General features: G+C 48.8%; 1 protein-coding gene across 3 annotated transcripts in view; it reads left to right on the top strand.

Annotated features, from left to right (window-relative positions):
* Positions 1–21,923, top strand: part of IFT52 (intraflagellar transport 52) — a 49,314-nt gene that overhangs the window by 8,886 nt on the left and 18,505 nt on the right. For all 3 annotated transcript variants that reach the window (XR_013213329.1, XM_077251551.1, XM_077251552.1), the window contains exons 6-7: positions 178–249; positions 7,287–7,413. Coding sequence is in view for 2 of the 3 variants with exons in the window: in XM_077251551.1 (XP_077107666.1) it covers positions 178–249; positions 7,287–7,413 (199 nt within the window). In the remaining variant the exon portion in view is untranslated. The remainder of the gene's footprint in view (positions 1–177; positions 250–7,286; positions 7,414–21,923) is intronic.

The following is a 21,923-nucleotide window of genomic DNA, read 5'->3' as shown; positions in this document are numbered from 1 at the left end:
TCCAGCTACTGTACATTATGCTACCACATAGAATCTTCCCAAAAGTAAAAAGATCCAGACCCTGACATAAACCATAAATTGCCCTCCGTTGGGTAAATGGGAAGTCTACCATAACCGTACACTGCAGATGCTAATACAAGATAAATAACTGTGTTTTTTTGTCATTTCTTTATGCAGAGAGATTAATAGAGCAGCTGGAAAGAATATTTCAGCAGTAGCTGATGATGAGGGAGAAGGGAACAATTCACAGTGAGTACTCAAAACAGCGAGAGTGCCATGACAAACTTTTAGGGTGCCAACATCTGCTGCTAGGAAGGGTCACTGAGGGCTAGACCCTTATGTCTCCCATAGATATTTTTCTTGTTTGGTACTCGGTACATTTGTTGCATTTAGTTTATCAAATATGTTGGCGGACTTGACCCTGTACTGCCCTGGTTTATTATAAGTAGGGTTCTACTGGTATTTTTAACAAAATACCAATGCTAGTTAGTTTTTAAGGGTTCTTTTTTCATGTGGTTGTCCTCTCCTACCAACCAGCAATAATTCTGTCTCTCACAGACCTGTTAATTTTTCTTTAAGAAGCCCTCCCACTCTGCACTCATTACCTGTATTATTTGCACCTGTTTGAACCTGTTACCTGTATAAAAGACACCTGTCCACACACTCACACTCCAACCTCTCCACCATGGCTAAGACCAAAGAGCTGTCTATGGACACCAGGAACAAAATTGTAGACCTGCACAAGGCTGGGATGGGCTACAGGACAATAGGCAAACAGCTTGATGAGAAGGCAACAACTTTTGGCACAAGTATTAGAAAATGGAAGAAACACAAGATGACTGCCAATCTTCCTCGGTCTGGAGCTCCATGCAGAATCTCGCCTAGTAGGGCAAGGATGATTCTGAGAAAGGTCAGGAAACAGCCCAAAAACTGGGAGGACCTGGTCAATTACCTGAAGAGAGCTGGGGCCACAGTCTCAAACATTATCGTTAGTAACACACTACAACGTCATGGATTAAAATCCTGCAGGTCACGCTCAGGCCAGCACATGTCCACCCCCGTTTTAAGTTCGCGTTTGACCATCTGGATGATCCAGAGGAGGCATGGAAGAAGATCATGTGGTCAGATGGGAACAAAATAGAACTTTTTGGTATTAACTCCACTCGCCATGTTTGGAGGGAGAAGGATGAGTACAACGCCCAAGAACACTGTCCCAGCTGGTGGGGGAAACATCATATTTTGGGGATGCTTTTCTGCAAAGGGGACAGGACAACTTCACCGTATTGAAGAGAGGATGGATGGAGTCATGTATCGCAAGATTTTGTCCATCAATCTCCTTCCCTCTGTAAGAGCATTGAAGATGGGTCGTGGCAGGGTCCTCCAGCATAACAATGACCCGAAACACACAGCCAGGGCAACTAAGGAGTAGCTCCGTAAGAAGCATTTCAAGGTCCTGGATTGGACTAGCCAGTCTCCAGACCTGAACCCAATAGAGAATCTTTGGAGGGAGATGAAACTCAATGTTGTCCAGCGACAGTACCGAAAACTGAAACATCTGGAGAAGATCTGTATGGAGGAGTGGGCCAAAATCCCTGCTGCAGTGTGTTCGAACTTGGTCAAGAACTACAGGAAACGTCTGACCGCTGTAATTGCAAACAAAGGTGTCTGGACCAAATATTAAGTTCCATTTTTCTATTGTATCAAATACTTATCTCATGCTATAAAATGCTAATTCATTATGTGAAAATCATAGATGTGAATTTCTGGATTTTTCTTTCAATATTCTGTCTCTCACAGTTGAAGTGTACCTGTGATAAAAATTACAGACTTCTCCATTCTTTGTTGGTGGGAAAACGTGATAAATGGCACTGTATCAAATACTTATTTCACCTACCCCTCATTGGGGGACACAGGACCATGGGTGTTATGCTGCTGCCACTAGGAGGACACTACGTAAACACAGAAAGAATAGCTCCTCCCCTGCAGTATACACCCTCCTGCTGGCTCCCAGTTCTTGCTTAGTGTCTGTAGGAGGCACTTGGGTCTGCTTTCAGACCCCACCGTTTTTACTTTTTAATCTATTTTTCCTTAACGGAGCGAATGGGGGCGACGAATCCTTTCTAGGTTCCGATCTCCCCTGAACAATCAACAGGCAAGTACGTGGAGCGTCCCTCCCGTATCCTTTCCTGCAACGTTGGATGCCAGCCCTGAGCTCACCTTATGGGCAACAGTTCCTTTTCGTTCCGATCTCCCCCCTCCATAGCAGGCGACCACATGGAGTAGCCCTCCATCTACCTCTCCTGGAGCCAGGTGCATAGCCGGACATGATATATATGGCGTCCGTGCACCCCCCCTCTGCATCACCACTGATATAGTGGATGAAGCATGGCAGAAGCTCTCCACCCCCTCCCTGACTATGGTGGCTCACCACATCTACCGTGAGTACACTGCGGGGGCCGAGGTGCTGGGGGGTCCTGGTCCCCGGGGTATGGGAGGTCCGCACCTTAAGCCTGTGTCCATGGGTGGTAGTGCGGCAACCCCACGAAGGCGTACAGCTAATGTTGGCGCTAATAGCGGTCGCAGCGCTGCAGGCCGCAACCGCAGAGAAGTAAAAAAAATAATAAATTTGCCCTCAATACAGGCCGGAGTTTTGGCCACGCCCACCGGCAGTTTGCCCCGCCCACTTTTCATGGCGCTTCTCGTTCCCTATGATGAGCTCCCACTTTCTGGTCTCGGCAGCCATCTTGGGACACCCACAGCCCTGATGCTGCAGCACTGCTCCAGCGTTTCCTATCACAGCCCTCAGGACTAGCGTTTTTTCTCTGCCTACACTGTGGACCTGCCCTGGGGACTCAAGCCACAGGACCTGGGTAAGCTCCAGAAGCATAGCTTAACCCTTCCCCTGCTAGTAAGCGCTTTCCTCCAGGCTTTACTATGTCTCAACCAAAGCCTCACAAAAAGTCTGGGAAAACCCACACTGTATTTTTCGCTGCATGTACCTCTTGTAAAGTATCATTACCCTGGGGTCACAATACTGCATTATGCACAGCTTGTGAACCGGTGACGGCTCAGGAACCACCTGTTGCTGATACTGAACCCACTGAGCCTAGTCCCCCTCAGTGGGCTACCTCCCTTTCCCGGTCTATGGCATCCAAGGCAAAAGCGTTAGACTCGTTCCAAGACCCTTCCTCTAACCAGTGCACTAATACGGAAGACGCTTCCGATGGTCAGAACCCCTCGTACTCCAGGGGTCGTACCTTGCCAAGGAGTTCTCACTCTTCCAGGAAAAGGACTCATGCGATATCCCCAGACCATCACTGGTTTTCGGGTTCTGAGAGCTCCATTTCTCGCTCCCCTTCCATTGAGGCTAGTAGAGAACCTGTTTCAGAGGACGATTCTGACACGTCCCTAGATCAGGAATTTCATCACGATCAGGAGACTCTCGACTCTCTAATTGAGTCAGTGAATAAGGCTTTGAGATTTGAGGAGGAACTCTTCTCTAAAACGGATCATGCCGTGTCCTTTAAGAGGACCAAACGAGCTAACAGAGTGTTTGCCACTCATCCCGAGTTTAAGCAAATTGTTGAATCTCACAGGATCCGTCCAGATAAACGGACACAGGGCAGAAGCCCATGGAGTCCAAATATCCCTTTGCCCAGGATCTAAAAAAAGATTGGTCACAATCTCCCCCAGTAGATCCTCCGGTATCGCGCCTGGCTACGAAATCTGTTTTATCCTCCTCGGAGGGCGCCTCTATTAAAAATCCAACCGATCGTCAGATCGACAATATGGCACGTTCAGCTTTTGAAGCCTCAGCGGCCGCACTCTTTCCATCTTTTGCCACTACATGGGTGGCTAAGGCTATGACCCACTGGGCTGAGGTCTTGTCTTCAGCAGTACTGGATACCAATCTTCCCCCCGAGATAGCAGACCTCGCTACTCAGATAGCCATAGCTGGAGATTTTGTAGTGACCGCGTCCCTGGATGCTGCTGACTGCGCTTCTCAAGCAGCAGCCAATGCCATCACCATCCGGAGGTTCTTATTTCTCAGGGACTGGCGTGCGGATTCTACTTCTAAAAAGTAATTGATTTCTCTCCCATATCAGAGCGGTCGCCTTTTTGGCGAAAAGCTCGACCAGTTAGTTTCTGACGCCACTGGAGGGAAGAGTAAATTTCTTCCACAACGGAGACCCTCTCGGCCCTTTCGGAACCCGCAACCACAGGCTCGGTCCCGATTTTTTTCGTTACAACTCAAACTGGTCCTCTACTTCCACATTTCCCGGGTCCGGCCGGGCACAACGTGGAGACAGAGGTTCACAGACCTCTTTTAAGCCTTTCCCTTCATGGAGAGGCAGGCCAAGGCAGCCGGGATCCAGAGGTGCCAGAACGGGCAGACCTTCCACACAATGACTCACTGCGGTATCCGGGGGACACCCTCAAAGTAGGCGGCCGCCTGCTTTCCTTCAGTGCCGCATGGCTCTCGGTCGTTCACGACAAGTGGGTCCGCGGTCTAGTGTCCTCCGGATACAAGATAGATCTCTTATCTCGTCCTCCAAACCGTTTTTTCCTGTCTTCTCCTCCCAGGGCAAAAGCATCAGAGTTCTTCAAAGCTATAAGCTCTCTGAGAAAAGACGGAGGTTTCAAGGTTTCATTGTTCCAAAGAAGGAGGGTACAGTACGGCCCATACTGGACCTAAAACTGCTGAACAAGTTCATCAGGGTGCGACGGTTCCGGATGGAATCGCTTTGTTCTGTCATCGCCTCCATGGAAAAAGGCGAGTTCCTGGCGTCTATAGACATCCAGGACACATACCTCCAAATTTCTATTTTACCTTCTCACCAAAGGTTTCTTCGCTTCGCAGTTCAGGAAGATCACTTCCAATTCGTTGCTCTGCCCTTCGGCCTTGCCACCGCTCCCAGGGTATTCACCAAGGTCATGGCGGCTGCCGTGGCCATACTCCACACCCGAGGAGTGGTGGCGCTCCCGTATTTAGACGATATCCGCATCAAAGGCCCCTCTTTCCGCTCCTGCAAGGAAGCCGTGGCCATCACAATAGATACCCTTTCTCGCCTGGGTTGGAAGATAAACTTCAAAAAATCTTCACCAGTACCGGCTCAACGAATTTACTTTCTAGGAATGATACTCAACTCGTCCCGGGGGTTGGTTCTTCTTCCCCCGGAAAAGATCTCAGTCTTACAGCGAGAAGCTCAGAAACTCTCTCAGCCTCGCTCTCACTCTCTGCGCTTCAGTATGAGAGACCTCGGCAGGATGGTAGCAGCTATGGAGGCGGTTCCATTTGCTCAACTACACCTCCGTCCCCTACAGCATGCCCTCTTGGCTGTTTGGGACAGGAACCCGTTCTCCCTAGACCGTCGGTTCCTCCTTCCCCAGCGAGTCAGACAGTCTCTCAGGTGGTGGACATTGAAATCCTCCCTGAATCAAGGGAAGTCTTTTCTTCCAGTACACTAGAAGATGCCAGTCTTCTAGGCTGGGGAGCGGTGTTCCTTCATCACACTGCTCAGGACCAGTGGTCCCCCCAGGAATCACGCCTTCCAATCAACATCTTGGAAATCTAGGCGATCAGGCTGGCACTTCTCCAGTTCCATCCCTTCGTAGCAGGTCGCCCAATCAGGCATACATCAACCGCCAAGGGGGAACCCACAGCAGGGCGGCCATGACAGAGGTAGGCCACATTCTCCGATGGGCCGAGGAAAACTGTTCAATGATCTCTGCGGTTCACATCCCGGGAGTGGACAATTGGGAGGCAGACTTCCTCAGTCGGCAATGCCTCGACTCCGGGGAGTGGTCTCTCCATCCGGAGATCTTCCACCAGATCTGCTGTCGTTGGGGAACCCCGGACGTGGATCTGATGGCCTCACGGCTGAACTCCAAGGTTCCCGGCTTCATGGCTCGGTCCCACGATCCGGCAGCCATCGGGGCAGACGCTCTTGTACTCCCATGGCATCATTTTCGGCTTACGTACATATTTCCCCCGCTTCCTCTCCTGCCGAGAGTCATCAAGAAAATCAGAGCGGAGAGGGTACCGGTAATCCTGATTGCGCCAGATTGGCCGCGCCGGGCGTGGTACGCGGAACTAGTTCAACTAGTTGCCGACGTTCCCTGGCGATTACCGATTCACGCAGATCTGCTATCTCAAGGCCCCTTTTACCACCAGAACTCAGAGGCCCTGTGTTTGACGGCATGGCCGTTGAGTCCTGGGTCCTAACCCAGGCAGGTTTCTCTCCAAAAGTCATAGCTACCATGATCAGCGCTAGAAAGCCTACGTCTATGCGTATCTATCATCGCACTTGGAAGACTTTCTTTTCTTGGTGTAGCGACCGAGGACGTTCTCCTCTACATTTTTCCATCCCTTCCATTCTCAAGTTCTTACAAACGAGTTTGGACTTGGGTCTCGCCCTTAGTTTTCTCAAGGGGCAGATCTCAGCTCTGTCTGTTCTCTTCCAACGCAGGATTGCCAACAGATTACAGGTCAAGACGTTTATTCAGGGAGTCTCCCATCGGGCGCCCCCCTATAGGATGCCGTTGGAACCATGGGATCTTAATCTGGTCCTCGGAGTTTTGCAACAGGCTCCTTTCAAACCTCTACAGGAGGTCTCTTCTTTCATGGAAAGTTGCTTTTCTAGTTGCGGTTGCCTCTATTAGACAAGTTTCCGAGCTGGCGGCTCTGTCCTCTCAAGTTCCGTTCCTGAATTTTCATCAGGATAAGGTGGTTTTGAGGACATCCCCCTCTTTTCTACTGAAAGTTGTATCCTCTTTTCATCTCAATGAGGAGATTGTCTTACCGTCACTGCTTTGTTACTGAACTGGTTCACTGAGAGCCAGCAGGAGGGTGTATACTGCAGGGGAGGAGCTATTCTTTCTGTGTTTACTTAGTGTCCTCCTAGTGGCAGCAGCATAACACCCATGGTCCTGTGTCCCCCAATGATTGGCTCGGAGAAAAGGATTTTACGGAGAGTACACAAAAATCTCCTTTTTCTCCACTGTAGGTCCCCGATGATGCATTTTTTATTTATTTATTTTGCTTGCGTATATAGTGCCATTCATTTCACATCGCTTTACAGATGTTATCACGGTAATCAATTCCCTATTAGTATATCTTTGGCGTACTCAGAGGAAATCCATGCAAATACAGGGAGAACATACAAACTCCTTAATAGAAAGAACTATATTAGTGTGTTAAAGATTGCATGCCACCATTCTCTTGTTTAAAATGCTATTCAAACAGTTATTCATCCTCTACTTGTGTTTTTCTCCTCTACTTACAGGGGTTTGACATTCGTTTATCCCTTTGGTGCCACACTTAACATTATGAAGCCGGCAGTGGCTGTCCTGTCCACAGGATCTGTGTGTTTCCCACTGAACAGACCAGTCATGGCATTCTATTATTCTAAGGTAATCAATTGAAGAAATTAAGGAGGGTTAAATTACTAGTAACTGCTTGCAATGTATATTGATTAAGGCATCTGTACCATGAAATGCTGTTTTCTTCTTCTAAAATGTTAATTCCGGATGTCTAATCTGAAAATTCTGAAAGAATATGATTAATCTTAAGTTAAAGGGGTTGTCCACTGCTCATATAACCCCTTCCCAATCAGCATGTTTGCCCCCAGTAAAATAACAATGCTTATACTCCCCTCCAGTGCAGTTCCAGTGGTGTCAGCACTCGCTCACCCGGGGATTGCGTCACATTGTTATATCAAGTGATGGCTGCGAGCAATCAGCCCTGGCTTCACTCTCCCTGCCTTCGAACCAATCGTATATCAAGAGGGGGCAATCATACTGATTGAGAAGGGGTGGTCTGAGTAGTGGACTACCCCTTTAAGTTCCCACAATGCCGTTTTGGTGAGTTTTTGATGCTGCATATTTTCATTGCACCAAAAATGCAGTTTCTTTCAGATCCAGTAAAGTAGGTAGGGTTTTAGGAATGTCATGCCCATTGTGCTTTAGCAGAGAATCTTATCAGCAACGTAAGAATCTGACTTCACTCAATACAGATTTTACCCGTGAATTGAGAATTTTGAAAACAAATGATGTCTTGACTGAGAAGGAAGCAGATTTCTCTGCTAATATATTACAAAGTTGCTTAATTTAATGTGTACTATTGATTTATTAAATAAAAATTAAAATAAATTCATGGCTGCTGATGAGGATATTTTAACCCCTTAAGCCCCGAGGGTGGTTTGCACGTTAATGACCGGGCCAATTTTTACAATTCTGACCACTGTCCCTTTATGAGGTCATAACTCTGGAACGCTTCAACGAATCCTGGTGATTCTGACATTGTTTTCTCGAGACATATTGTACTTCATGATAGTGGTAAAATTTCTTTGATATTACCTGCGTTTATTTGTGAAAAAAATGGAAATTTGGCGAAAATTTTGAAAATTTCGCAATTTTCCAACTTTGAATTTTTATGCCCTTAAATCACAGAGATATGTCATACAAAATACTTAATAAGTAACATTTCCCACATGTCTGCTTTACATCAGCACAATTTTGGAAGCAAAATGTTTTTTTTGTTAGGGAGTTATAAGGGTTAAAAGTTGACCAGCAATTTCTCATTTTTACAACACCATTTTTTTTTAGGGACCACATCACATTTGAAGTCATTTTGAGGGGTCTATATGATAGAAAATACCCAAGTGTGACACCATTCTAAAAACTGCACCCCTCAAGGTGCTCAAAACCACATTCAAGAAGTTTATTAACCCTTCTGGTGCTTCAGAGGAATTTTTGGAATGTTTAAAATAAAATGATCATTTAATTTTGTTTCACAAAAAATTTACTTCAGCTCCAATTTTGTTTTATTTTACCAAGGGTAACAGGAGAAAATGGACCCCAAAAGTTGTTGTACAATTTGTCCTGAGTACCCGATACCCCATATGTGGGGGTAAACCACTGTTTGGGCGCATGGCAGAGCTCGGAAGGGAAGGAGCGCCATTTGACTTTTCAATGCAAAATTGGTTGGATTTGAGATGGGACGCCATGTTGCTTTTGGAGAGCCACTAATGTGCCTAAGCATTGAAACCCCCCACAAGTGACACCATTTTGGAAAGTAGACCCCCTAAGGAACTTATCTAGATGTCTGGTGAGCACTTTGACCCACCAAGGGCTTCACATAAGCTTATAATGTAGAGCCGTAAAAATAAAAAATATTTTTTCACAAAAATGAACCTTTCGCCCCCAATTTTTTATTTTCCCAAGGTTACCAGAAGAAATTGTACCCCAAACGTTGTTGTGCAATTTGTCCTGAGTATGCTGATACCCCATATGTGGGGGTAAACCACTGTTTGGGTGCATGGCAGAGCTCGGAAGGGAAGGAGCGCCATTTGACTTTTCAATGCAAAATTGGCTGGAATTAAGATGGAACGCCATGTTGCATTTGGAGAGCCCCTGATGTGCCTAAACATTGAAACCCCCCAAAAGTGGCACCATTTTGGAAAGTAGACCCCCTTTGAAGTTTTGAACCCCCAAGTGTTTCACTACAGTTTATGACCCAGAGCCGTGAAAATAAAAATTCTTTTTTTTTTCCACAAAAATTCTTTTTTAGCCCCCAGTTTTGTATTTTACCAAGGGTAACAGGAGAAATTGGACCCCAAAAGTTGTTGTGCAATTTGTCCTGAGTACGCTGATACCCCATATGTGGGGGGTAACCACCGTTTAGGCGCATGGCAGAGCTCGGAAGGGAAGGAGTGCCATTTGGAATGCAGACTTAGATGGAATGGTCTGCAGGTGTCACATTGCATTTGCAGAGCCCCTAATGTACCTAAACAGTAGAAACTCCCCACAAGTGACCCCATACTGGAAACTAGATCCCCCAAGAAACTTATCTAGATGTGTTGTGAGAACTTTGAACCCCCAAGTATTTCACTACAGTTTATAACGCAGAGCCATGAAAATAAAAAATCATTTTTTCCTACAAAAATGGTTTTTTAGCCCCCAAAATTTTTATTTTCCCAAGGTTAGCAAGAGAAATTGGACCCCAGAAGTTCTTGTCCAATTTGTCCTGAGTACGCTGATACCCCATATGTTGGGGTAAACCCCTGTTTGGGTGCACGGGAGAGCTCGGAAGTGAAGGAGCACTGTTTTACTTTTTGAATGCAGAATTGGCTGGAATTGAGATCGGATGCCATGTCGCGTTTGGAGAGCCCTGATGTGCCTAAACAGTGGAAACCCCCAATTCTAACTGAAACCCTAACCCAAACATACCCCTAACCCTAATCCCAGCCACACCACTAACCCCAACTCCAACAGACCCCTAACCCTAATCCCAACCATAACCCTAATCCCAACCATAACCCTGACACACCCCTAACCCTAATCCCAACCGTAAATGTAATCCAAACCGTAGCCCCAGCCCTAACCCTAGCCCTAACCCTAATGGGAAAATGGAAATAAATACATTTTTTAATTTTTTTATTTTTCCCTAACTAAGGGGGTGATGAAGGGGGGTTTGATTTACTTTTATAGCGGATTTTTATGATTGGCAGGCGTCACACACTAAAAGAAGCTTTTTATTGCAAAAAATATTTTTTGCGTTACCACATTTTGAGAGCTATAATTTTTTCATATTTTAGTCGACAGAGTCATGTGAGGTCTTGTTTTTTGCGGGACGAGTTGACGTTTTTATTGGTAACATTTTCGGGCACGTGACATTTTTTGATCGCTTTTTATTCCAATTTTTGTGAGGCAGTATGACCAAAAAGATGAATTTCTTTTGGGGGGGAGGCGTTTATACTGTTCCGCGTTTGGTAAAATGGATAAAGCAGTTTTATTCTTTGGGTCAGTACGATTACAGCGATACCTCATTTATATCATTTTTTATGTTTTGGCGCTTTTATACGATAAAACTATTTTATGGAAAAAATAATTATTTTTGGTATCGCTTTATTCTGAGGACTATAACTTTTTATTTTTTCGCTGATGACGCTGTATGGCAGCTCTTTTTTTGCTGGACAAGATTACATTTTCAGTGGTACCATGGTTATTTATATCCATCTTTCCAGGACGTCCCTACTGACAGCACATTGGAGGACGTCCTCCTCCTCCTTCCAGGGACAGGAAACACACGAGAGTTTAAATATCCGGCTCCACCCTCTAATCCTCAGTGTTTTTCCTGTCCCTGCATGGAGGGACACACGTAGAGAAGCAGCAGCTTACCGAGCTCAGGGGGATCGAGCGGTCCTCCAATCCTTCCCCCTGTCAAGCGGCTCAGGGTCGAAACTCCCCGGAGGGGAGTCCCTCTACCCCAGAGGCCCGGAGCGGGACGATGCTCCGGGAGTGAACCGCTCCTCCCGTTGGGGGGCTCTCGGTTCAGGACGCGGCGGCGATCCAGGCAGCCTCCATCCGGCAGAACGCGCGGTCAGGAGACGCTACAGCCAGTCGGCACTTCCGGGTTCTGGGGAGCCGCGTCACTTCCGGTCTCAGGAGCCGGTGAAACGTCACTTCCGGTGGCGTTCTATGAACGGGGAACAGACGCTCCAGACTGGAGAACGCTGTCAGAGCGGTCGCTTCTGCGTTAGCGTCCAGCACCTGCATCAGGAGTGGTACCGTCTGCATCTGGAACCGGCTATGGAGGACAGAAACGACGAGGAAGGGGTAAGCCTGTCCTGGGCAGTATACCCTTTGTACTATCTAAGCTCCTCGCTCCCTCTAGCCTATTACTCCCTATCTTATACCGTTTAGGATAAGGGAAACCCCGCTGCTCCCCCTGCCACGACTAAAAAATCTGGGAAGGCCACAATGAAGAGCATCAGATGTCCTGTATGCCATATTAAACTCCCAGACTCCCATGGCAAGACGCTCTGTGCCACCTGTACGTCTAAAGTTATGAACGACGAGCAGTCATCAATGTTCTCCGAGATGAGATCCCTTATACGGGAAGAGGTGCAGGCTTCTATATCTAGCCTTTCGCATTCTCGGCCTACCAGTCACATAACCGGTCGCAAGCGCGCCAGGAAGGAGGAAGTCCAGGGGGAGCCAGAATATTCTTCTGATGAAGGTTCCGAACTTAGGGATTCACTATCAGAAGAGGAAGGTGAAATTCCCGTAGAAAACCAGGACAGAGCCAGGAAGTATCTCTTCCAGTCTGAGGAGACAGACGAACTTGTCCAGGCTGTTAGGAATACGATGCAGATCGAGGATACTGCTAAACCACAGTCCAGGCAGGACTTGATGTTCGGGGGACTCGTGGCACGAAACCTGACTGTGTTTCCCATTAGTGATCATATCAAGGCTATGGTCATAGAAGAATGGAAGGAGGCCGAGCGCCGATTAGTGCTTTCTCGTGACTTCAAAAGCCGCCTGCCGTTCGATCCGGAGGAAGTCAAGCTATGGGAAGAGATCCCAAAAATTGACGTTCCCGTAGCAAAGGTCACTAAAAAGACTGCGATACCCTTCGAAGACTCCTCCAGTCTTCGTGACCCTATGGATAGGAAGGCCGACATCCTCCTTAAAAGGGCCTGGGAATCTTCTGCAGCTTTGATTAGAACGAACATAGCAGCCACTTCGGTGGCCAGGTCTATGTACTTATGGATGGGGAAGTTAGAGCAGTTATCCAATAAGACACCCAGAGCTGATATTCTGCACTCCTTTCCTATAATGAAGTCCGCAATGGCCTTCTTATCTGATATGACGGCTGAATCTGTCAGATTTTCAGCCCGTAATAGCTCACTATCTAATGCAGCTAGGAGGGCGGTCTGGCTTAGGTCATGGTCTGGTGACAATGCTTCCAAATCCAAACTCTGCTCTATTCCATTTTCAGGACAGAGGGTGTTTGGACCGGCTTTGGACTCTATCCTCGAGTCAGCGTCCGATAAAAAGAAAGGTTTTCCGGAGGACAAACCTAAGCGTCCACAGCCCTTTCGGAGAGGTTTCTTCTCCAGAAAGCAGTTCGATCCTAAAAATCAGGGTCGGTCCAGCAGGGGATCCTACAGAGGCTCCCGTGGACAGAATAATAGGAACAGAGCTTCTTTCTTTAGCCCATCCTATAAAAATAAATCTCTATGACGCCACTTGGAGCGCCCCCACACCGCCGCAGGGCCGAGGGGTACCCGGCACCGGGCCTCTGAGTCTCAGTCCTGGGGTTGTCACGGTGGCTAGGCCCGGTCCGTGGCCCTGTCTGTCAGTGGGGGACGTCCGATGCAATAAGTGGGGTTAATGGTGGTGTAGCGGTGCAGGTCACGGCAAATAACGAGGACACCAGGTTGCAGTCTCTTTACCTCTTTACTGGAGATCTCTGAGTCCTCAGTCCAGAATACGGTCCACCAGGCTGCGCAAGTCCGACCGGTCCAATGGCACCTCCAGAGTTCTCCTCACAGGTGGAAATCAGTGCCCTCCTTCTAGCGCTGTGTGTTGTAGTCCTTCCCTGCTGTGCTCACGGAAAGTACCCCACAACCGTTGTGTCTGTTTCTTAAGTTCCCTCACAACTCGATTACTTGATGTTCTTCTCGTATTCCATCCCGCCCTGTTATTCAGGTTGGAACGGCACCCGTTTGTCAGGTAGGCCTGGAGTTCTTCCGGGACCCTAGAGACGCCCCTCTCCCGCAATTGCCCCCCAAGACTTCATAGGTGATATGTGTTAGACAGCCCACCTTAAACTGACTGCCCTGCTGCTGTTTGGAGTATGGCTTGAAGCTGTATGCTATTCCACTCCCTCGGCGTTCCGGCCACCGGTAGTGCGCCTCAGTAGGATGTTGCTCCGGTCTTACAGCATGACCCCTACTGGTATTCTCCTTTCGCTTGATCTCGTTTCTCACTCAGCACAATCTATCTCGCTTCTAGTCCTTTCTTAGGGCACCGCCGCTATGCTGAGCAGGCACGGTCCCGTTACGTTCTTTCCAATGCCAAGCCTCTGTCAGGATCCCACCCCTGACAGAGGCCCTACTGTCTCTTCCTCCACAACACCCTCTGCCACAAGGTGTTGCTTCGTTCAATCCAGTCAGCTTTCTCTTCTAACTTCCTGCCTGACCCCCAGATTACCCACTATGGTGGGGAGTGGCCTAATGAATAGAACCCTTAGCTCCCCCCGGAGGCCCAGCTGTGAAACATATTGGTGTCTGTGATACCTGCTCAGAGGAACTCCTTCAGTGCCATCGAACGCACCATGGCTCCCCATAGTGGCGGATCCACAGTACTGCAACGACCAGGACTCTGGGGCGCTGCACTCCCCCCTGGTTAAACACAGTACTCCGGGACTGGGAAGAAAACAACAATACAGGTTAGCAAAAAGACATACAATTTTGTTGAGTGCAAAACAATAAGTATACTTGAACAGGCTTCCCTTTATGGGAGGTGAGGACACTTTTAACGTTACAAACATAATTAAATATCATAGCAACAGGCTCCAATTAACTCTCATTACCCAACCGGGTATTCTACTAAGTGCAAATTTTGTGAACAATAATTTAACATTGCCTTTAAGGATTCACACTCTAAATCCACTAAAGACCTTCCTATAATCACATTATAAGGTATTCTAACTTTTCATTCGCCTTCTTTGGAATCTGCAGGACCGCCTGTCCTATCGGCGCCAGACCTACTGCCTCTCCTTTCTGTTACAGGACCGCCCCGTTCAGCCAGGGCCTACTGCCTTTTCAACTACTATACATAGTATAGAACATAACTTTACTTTCAATTTGAGAACACTGAGCCGGCTCTACTTGGCTCCTATAAGGACTCGCTCCCTAACCCCTACGGGTTCACTCTCTGTCCTTAGTAACGAACTAACTTTCTATGGGGACTCAGGGTTTACCTTCTATCCTCACCTTCGTTATTACTTCCTTTCTTTCAACTATGCAGGACTCTAATTCTTCCCCTACGGGCTCTCTGCATCTTTCCTTTTAAAGAACATTATCTAGGTTTCACATTTCAAACAGATTAAACACACATAACTTTTCCTTATGCATAACAGTTACATTTCTTCCAGAGCATCATCATATTACGGTTCTAAAACAGTATCACTTTCAAGTTTAGGTCACACATCCCCCTTAAGAGGGGATCAAGTCTTTCTGAGGTAGCTCGTCTTCTCAGCCTACCAGTCTTTGCTCAGCAAAGGTTCCAGAACGGTATCTTCGCAAAGAGTCTTTAAGTAAAACCAGTAGAAAGCGCCTTTAAGAAGGTGCAAACTATTTACACGAAAGTTTGGATCATGCACTGTTCATGATTTCTCAGTTTGTAAAACTTATGCAAAAACTGGTAGGAAAAACAAACAATAGGGATCCCGGGTCAACTAAGGGATCCATAAAGAGTTAACCCTGAACGGGTTTAGCAGCAAACAGTATACAAACAGTTAACGGACAAAACTATTTACATTTTCAGGTTTCCGAGGTTTACTCTTGCTCAGGTGACCGGGGGTCCGGGCCTCCGGCTGCTGTGGCGCCGGTGCCCGTGGCCCGAACGTGAAGGTGAACTTGGCTGGCCAACTCGGTGGCTGCTACCAGGCGCACCGTTGCGATGGTGACAAGGTCGGGTGCTCCTGGGACCAGGTCCGGGGTAGTGAGTGTCGTGGCTCCAGACATACACCGCCGAACGTTCCGTGCATACCACCCGAGCGGGTTCTGGTGACGGTTGTAGGTCACCTGATCCCCCTTTTGCAACGGTTCTCCGCCTCGGCCACAGCAGGGGGTCCTTACGTTACAGTGCGCAACAAAAACATCAGTATCCAATCCCGGCTCATGTATGAGGCCCCATCCCCTTTTTACATGGTAGGCCAACACAGTTCCCCGCCTGACCGCGTCTCGGTCATCCCATGCCGGAGGGGATTGTTGTACTTTCAATGGACCCATCAACTCGACCTCTTTCCGTCCTTCCCAATGTAGGATCAAGCACTGTCTATATTGTTCCCACGTAAGCACCGCAAGAGTGAATCCGTTCTCCCGGGATCCATCTGTCCCAACCCAGGGGTTGTCCCACCGAAGAACTACCCCGTCTGGGCTCACATCCACGGGTTCCCCCATTCTAGTCGGCAGCGGTGGCACCATCCTTCCCAGGGCATCGAGGGGTAATACCATTAACCCCGCCGAGAAGCGTCGACCCTCACTGAGATGGGGGCCGATCGTGGAAGCGGGTTCGTGGGGGGCGCAGGGGCGCTTTCCGTACCTGCGCCTGATGTGGTTCCATCGATGCCGATCTGGTCCATTAACAAGGGTGCTGGAGTCGGCCGCAGCCCGGACCGCGGCTCCTCCGATGGGGTCCCCGAACGCTGTTCCGCTCGCTGTGGTTCCTCCTCCGCTGACTCCGAGGTCGGGATTGGGTGACTTGGCTCCGCTATCTGTTCCAAAGGCTTCGGATCCGCCGGCTGTAGAGGACACAGGTCCACCTCTGGTGAACGAGGGTAAGCCGGGACTGCTCCTTCCCCGTTCCGGTACTTGCCGTTCATCATCGCGGTCTGATAGTCGGTGGCAGTGCATGCATCTGACTCCGCCATTTCTCCGAGGTCGGGCTTCTCCATCACCCGCTTCCCGCCGTTGCAAATCAGGAGGTTGTCCTCTGCTTTGGGGCAGGTCATCTCCTTGCAGCCAGAAGCGCAGGGGGCGGTATCCATTTCTCGCGCCATTCTGGTAGTCTCCTCCCATAGCACGCCCTCCTTCTTCTCCGAAGTAGCAATGGCGGCGGCTTTTGGCGGGAACTTCTCTTGGTCAATGGTAGCACACAGTCTTTGCAATAAAGTACAGTTCAAGCACAACAAATCACAGTTCCAAGGCACACATGACCTGATTCTTCAGGCTTAAGTAGATCCTGTTCGTGACGCCAAGTTGGAGCGCCCCCACACCGCCGCAGGGCCGAGGGGTACCCGGCACCGGGCCTCTGAGTCTCAGTCCTGGGGTTGTCACGGTGGCTAGGCCCGGTCTGTGGCCCTGTCTGTCAGTGGGGGACGTCCGATGCAATAAGTGGGGTTAATGGTGGTGTAGCGGTGCAGGTCACGGCAAATAACGAGGACACCAGGTTGCAGTCTCTTTACCTCTTTACTGGAGATCTCTGAGTCCTCAGTCCAGAATACGGTCCACCAGGCTGCGCAAGTCCGACCGGTCCAATGGCACCTCCAGAGTTCTCCTCACAGGTGGAAATCAGTGCCCTCCTTCTAGCGCTGTGTGTTGTAGTCCTTCCCTGCTGTGCTCACGGAAAGTACCCCACAACCGTTGTGTCTGTTTCTTAAGTTCCCTCACAACTCGATTACTTGATGTTCTTCTCGTATTCCATCCCGCCCTGTTATTCAGGTTGGAACGGCACCCGTTTGTCAGGTAGGCCTGGAGTTCTTCCGGGACCCTAGAGACGCCCCTCTCCTGCAATTGCCCCCCAAGACTTCATAGGTGATATGTGTTAGACAGCCCACCTTAAACTGACTGCCCTGCCGCTGTTTGGAGTATGGCTTGAAGCTGTATGCTATTCCACTCCCTCGGCGTTCCGGCCACCGGTAGTGCGCCTCAGTAGGATGTTGCTCCGGTCTTACAGCATGACCCCTACTGGTATTCTCCTTTCGCTTGATCTCGTTTCTCACTCAGCACAATCTATCTCGCTTCTAGTCCTTTCTTAGGGCACCGCCGCTATGCTGAGCAGGCACGGTCCCGTTACGTTCTTTCCAATGCCAAGCCTCTGTCAGGATCCCACCCCTGACAGAGGCCCTACTGTCTCTTCCTCCACAACACCCTCTGCCACAAGGTGTTGCTTCGTTCAATCCAGTCAGCTTTCTCTTCTAACTTCCTGCCTGACCCCCAGTTTACCCACTATGGTGGGGAGTGGCCTAATGAATAGAACCCTTAGCTCCCCCCGGAGGCCCAGCTGTGAAACATATTGGTGTCTGTGATACCTGCTCAGAGGAACTCCTTCAGTGCCATCGAACGCACCATGGCTCCCCATAGTGGCGGATCCACAGTACTGCAACGACCAGGACTCTGGGGCGCTGCACCACTCACATTGGGGGGAGGCTCCGTATGTTCGCAGGAAATTGGGCCCAGATTACTCAGAATCAGTGGATTCTCAGTACTGTTTCCGAAGGTTACAGCATAGAACTTTACTCACCTCCCCCAGAAAGATACATTACACCTACGGCAGTCAAACCAGATTCGGCTATACTAAAGGACTTACAGGACATGCTCAGGACAGAAGTAATAATTCCTGTCCCTCAGTCAGAGTTGGGGAAAGGCCACTACTCTTCCCTGTTCACGGTCACGCGGCCATCAGGCGACACCCGCACAATAATAAATCTAAAGCCTTTGAATGCATGGGTGAGATACAGAAGGTTCCGCATGGAATCCATTCGGTCAGCAATTCCGCTTATAAACCAAAATGCGGTCATGTGCACTATCGACCTAAAAAGGGCCTATTACCAGGTCCCAGTACATCCCTCATCTCAGAAACTGCTGAGATTTGCCGTAGCTCTGCCCACCCGGACCTGCCACTATCAGTTTCAGGGCCTTCCCTTCGGTCTGGCTTCCGCTCCTCGCGTTTTTACCAAACTTGTATCAGAGATGGTGGCCTTCCTAAGGAAACAAGGCATCATAATAATCCCGTACTTGGACGATTTCCTGCTTGTGGCAGATTCAGTAAAGCTCCTGGAAGATCACCGAGAGCGGACTATCGCACTGATGGAGCATCTCGGCTGGGTACTGAACCGGCAGAAATCCGATCTACTACCAGAGCGGAAGAAAACCTTCCTGGGTGTGCAACTAGATTCCAGACGCAGAATATCGTTACTACCCGGTGCCAAGAGGAAGATAATTCAGACTCAGGTCCGGTATCTATTGGAACATCGAGTTACCATAAGAATGGCTATGAAGGTTTTAGGTCTTATGACGGCCTGCATACCATCCGTCAGGTGGGCGCAGTCTCACACAAGACACCTACAGAAACAGATCTTATCAGCTTGGGATCGCCGCCAGTCTTCCCTAGAAGCTCCTCTGAGATTGAACAATCTAACGAGAAGATCTCTCGTCTGGTGGACACGTTCGGAGAACTTAGAGGTGGGAGTCCTATGGGTCACCCATCCTTACGTAGTTATCACTACGGACGCCAGCGCCTGGGGCTGGGGAGCTCATCTGCAGGGCCGAATCTTGCAAGGCAAGTGGCCAGAAAGCATAAGAAGCAGATCATCCAACTTCAGAGAGCTCTACGCTGTATGGCAAGCACTAAAGCACAATCAGTCCATACTCTCGGACCAGCACGTAAGAATATTCTCCGACAATGTAACAACAGTTTCATTCCTGAACCATCAGGGAGGTACCAATTATCAACCACTGCAGGATCTAGCAGAGATGATCTTCAGGTGGGCAGAGGACAACGTGCTATCCATTACAGCTATCCATCTGGAAGGATCCCAAAATGTGATAGCAGATTACCTAAGCAGACGAAATCTGTGCCCAACAGAGTGGGAACTGGAACAAAGCATCTTCCAAGAATTATGTCGCAGATGGGGAACCCCCAACATCGACCTATTCGCGAACAGGAGGAACGCGAAGACCCCAAGGTTCTTCTCCCTGAACCCCTCGGACCTTCCAGAAGGGGTAGATGCCCTGAGTCAGTAGTGGAACCAACCGCTGTCATATGCATTCCCACCCCTGGCACTAATTCCAGCCATACTTCGGAAGATCAAGGAAGATCGGGCTTTGGTCATCTTAATCGTCCCGTTTTGGCCGAGACGAAGCTGGTTTCCGGTGTTGGGGTCGTTAGCAGCCGACAACCCAGTCGAATTACCCATCAAGGGGAGAGTCATCCATCAAGGTCCAGTGTATCACCCAGACCCAAGCAGACTCCGTCTTTCAGCCTGGATCCTGAAAGGGACATCCTGAGGTCCAGAGGATTGTCTGACCAAGTCATCTCTACCATCCAGGGTAGTAGAAAACCCGTTACCTCAGCCATTTACCAGAAGATCTGGAAGCGTTTTTGTTTAGAAGGTGGCAGGTCCAATGCGGTATCAGGTTCCCTAGACATCCCTGGTATCTTGGACTTCTTACAAAAAGGGTTTAACCTGGGCCTCCGACCCAGCACACTGAAAGTCCAGGTGTCTGCGCTAAGCTCATTTCTGGACTACCCTTTGGCATCTCACCCATGGATAATAAGGTTTATTCGGGCCACTCAGAGAATGCGTCCCACTATTCGACAGCTTTCACCATCCTGGGACCTTAACTTGGTTCTTAGGGCACTATGTAAAGGTGTTTATTCTTCCGGGGATAGTATGCCTATTTCTACTCTCACTCGTAAAACCGCGTTTTTAGTGGCGATAACTACAGCCAAGAGGGTGGGAGAGATTCAGGCTCTATGTATCAGAGATCCTTATCTGCAGATCAGGGATGACAGTCTAATTCTCAGATTAGATCCAGCCTTTATCCCAAAAGTAGCCTCTATTAAAAATAGGAATCAGGAAGTAATTCTCCCTTCATTTTGTAATAACCCTGCTAACGAGAAAGAGAGGGCCCTCCACTCATTAGACGTTAGGCAAGGGGTTCTAGATTACCTAAGTGCTACAGATTCTTGGCGTACTGATCCAAACCTTTTTGTTCTGTTTGGGGGAAAGAATAAGGGGAAAAAGGCTTCTAAGGCCTCTATTTCTCGTTGGATCACCGAAGTGATCACAGACGCCTATCGGTCAGAAGGTATGCCCCCTCCTATAGGCTTAAAAGCCCACTCTACCCGTGGGGTGTCCGCCTCCTGGGCGGAGCGTGCAGGAGCTTCTGTAGAACAGATCTGTAATGCCGCAACATGGTCCAGGGCTGACACTTTTTGTAGACACTATAAACTTGACGTTACATCCGGTCAGCACACGGCTTTTGGGAGGAAAGTCCTCCAAGCAGTAATCCCACCCTGAGGAGGTCCTTTGGTACTCTCCAATGTGCTGTCAGTAGGGACATCCTGGAAAATCGGTATTAGTCTTACCAGTAATTATGTTTCCAGGAGTCCATACTGACAGCACCGGTAGTTCCCCCCCGTTCATGTAATATTCTCAAGTATATTCGGATTTTGCCTATATACTATTTGTATTATAATTCTGTCATTAAAGATATTTTATTTGCATGATTCCATGATTGGTTCTTGCTACAACACTGAGGATTAGAGGGTGGAGCCGGATATTTAAACTCTCGTGTGTTTCCTGTCCCTGGAAGGAGGAGGAGGACGTCCTCCAATGTGCTGTCAGTATGGACTCCTGGAAACATAATTACCGGTAAGACTAATACCGATTTTTTTGATCGCATGCTATTCCACTTTTTGTTCGGCGGTATGATAATATAGTGTTGTTTTTTGCCCGCGTTTTTTTTTTTTTTTTTTTTTTAACCGTGTTCACTGAAGGGGTTAACTAGTGGGACAGTTTTATAGGTCGGGTTGTTACAGACGTGGCGATACTAAATATGTGTACTTTTATTGTTAAAAATGGCTCCTGGCTTACCAGCGCCTGTTCTGAGCAGGTGCTTGTAAGCCACCTCCCTGCAGGACCCGGATGCGGCCTCGTGGCCATTTTGGATCCGGGGCCTGCAGGTAGAAGAAGGTAGGAGACCCTCGGAGCAACGCAATCACATCGCGTTGCGCCGAGGGTCTCAGGGAAGCCCGCAGGGAGCCCCCTCCCTGCGCGATGCTTCCCTGTACCACCGGAACACTGCGATCATGTTTGATCGCAGTGTGCCGGGGGTTAATGTGCCGGGGCCGGTCCGTGATCGCTCCTGGCACATAATGCCGGATGTCAGCTGCGATAGTCAGCTGACACCCGGCCGCGACCGGCCGCACTCCGCCCGTGAGCGCAGCTGATCGCGCTGGACGTACTATCCCATCGCTGGGAGTTAAGTCCCAGGTCACCTTGACGGGATAGTACGTCTAATGGGATTAAGGGGTTAAACCTGTGAGCGTTTCTTCACATGTACTATATTTTCAATACTTCACTATTCCTTATTGTCAAGTTCTGATTCCCTATGAAGCCC

The sequence above is a fragment of the Ranitomeya variabilis genome, chromosome 4 (assembly GCF_051348905.1).
Source record: "Ranitomeya variabilis isolate aRanVar5 chromosome 4, aRanVar5.hap1, whole genome shotgun sequence".
Lineage (NCBI taxonomy): Eukaryota > Metazoa > Chordata > Amphibia > Anura > Dendrobatidae > Ranitomeya > Ranitomeya variabilis.
This window is presented reverse-complemented; position numbering and strand designations above follow the sequence as displayed.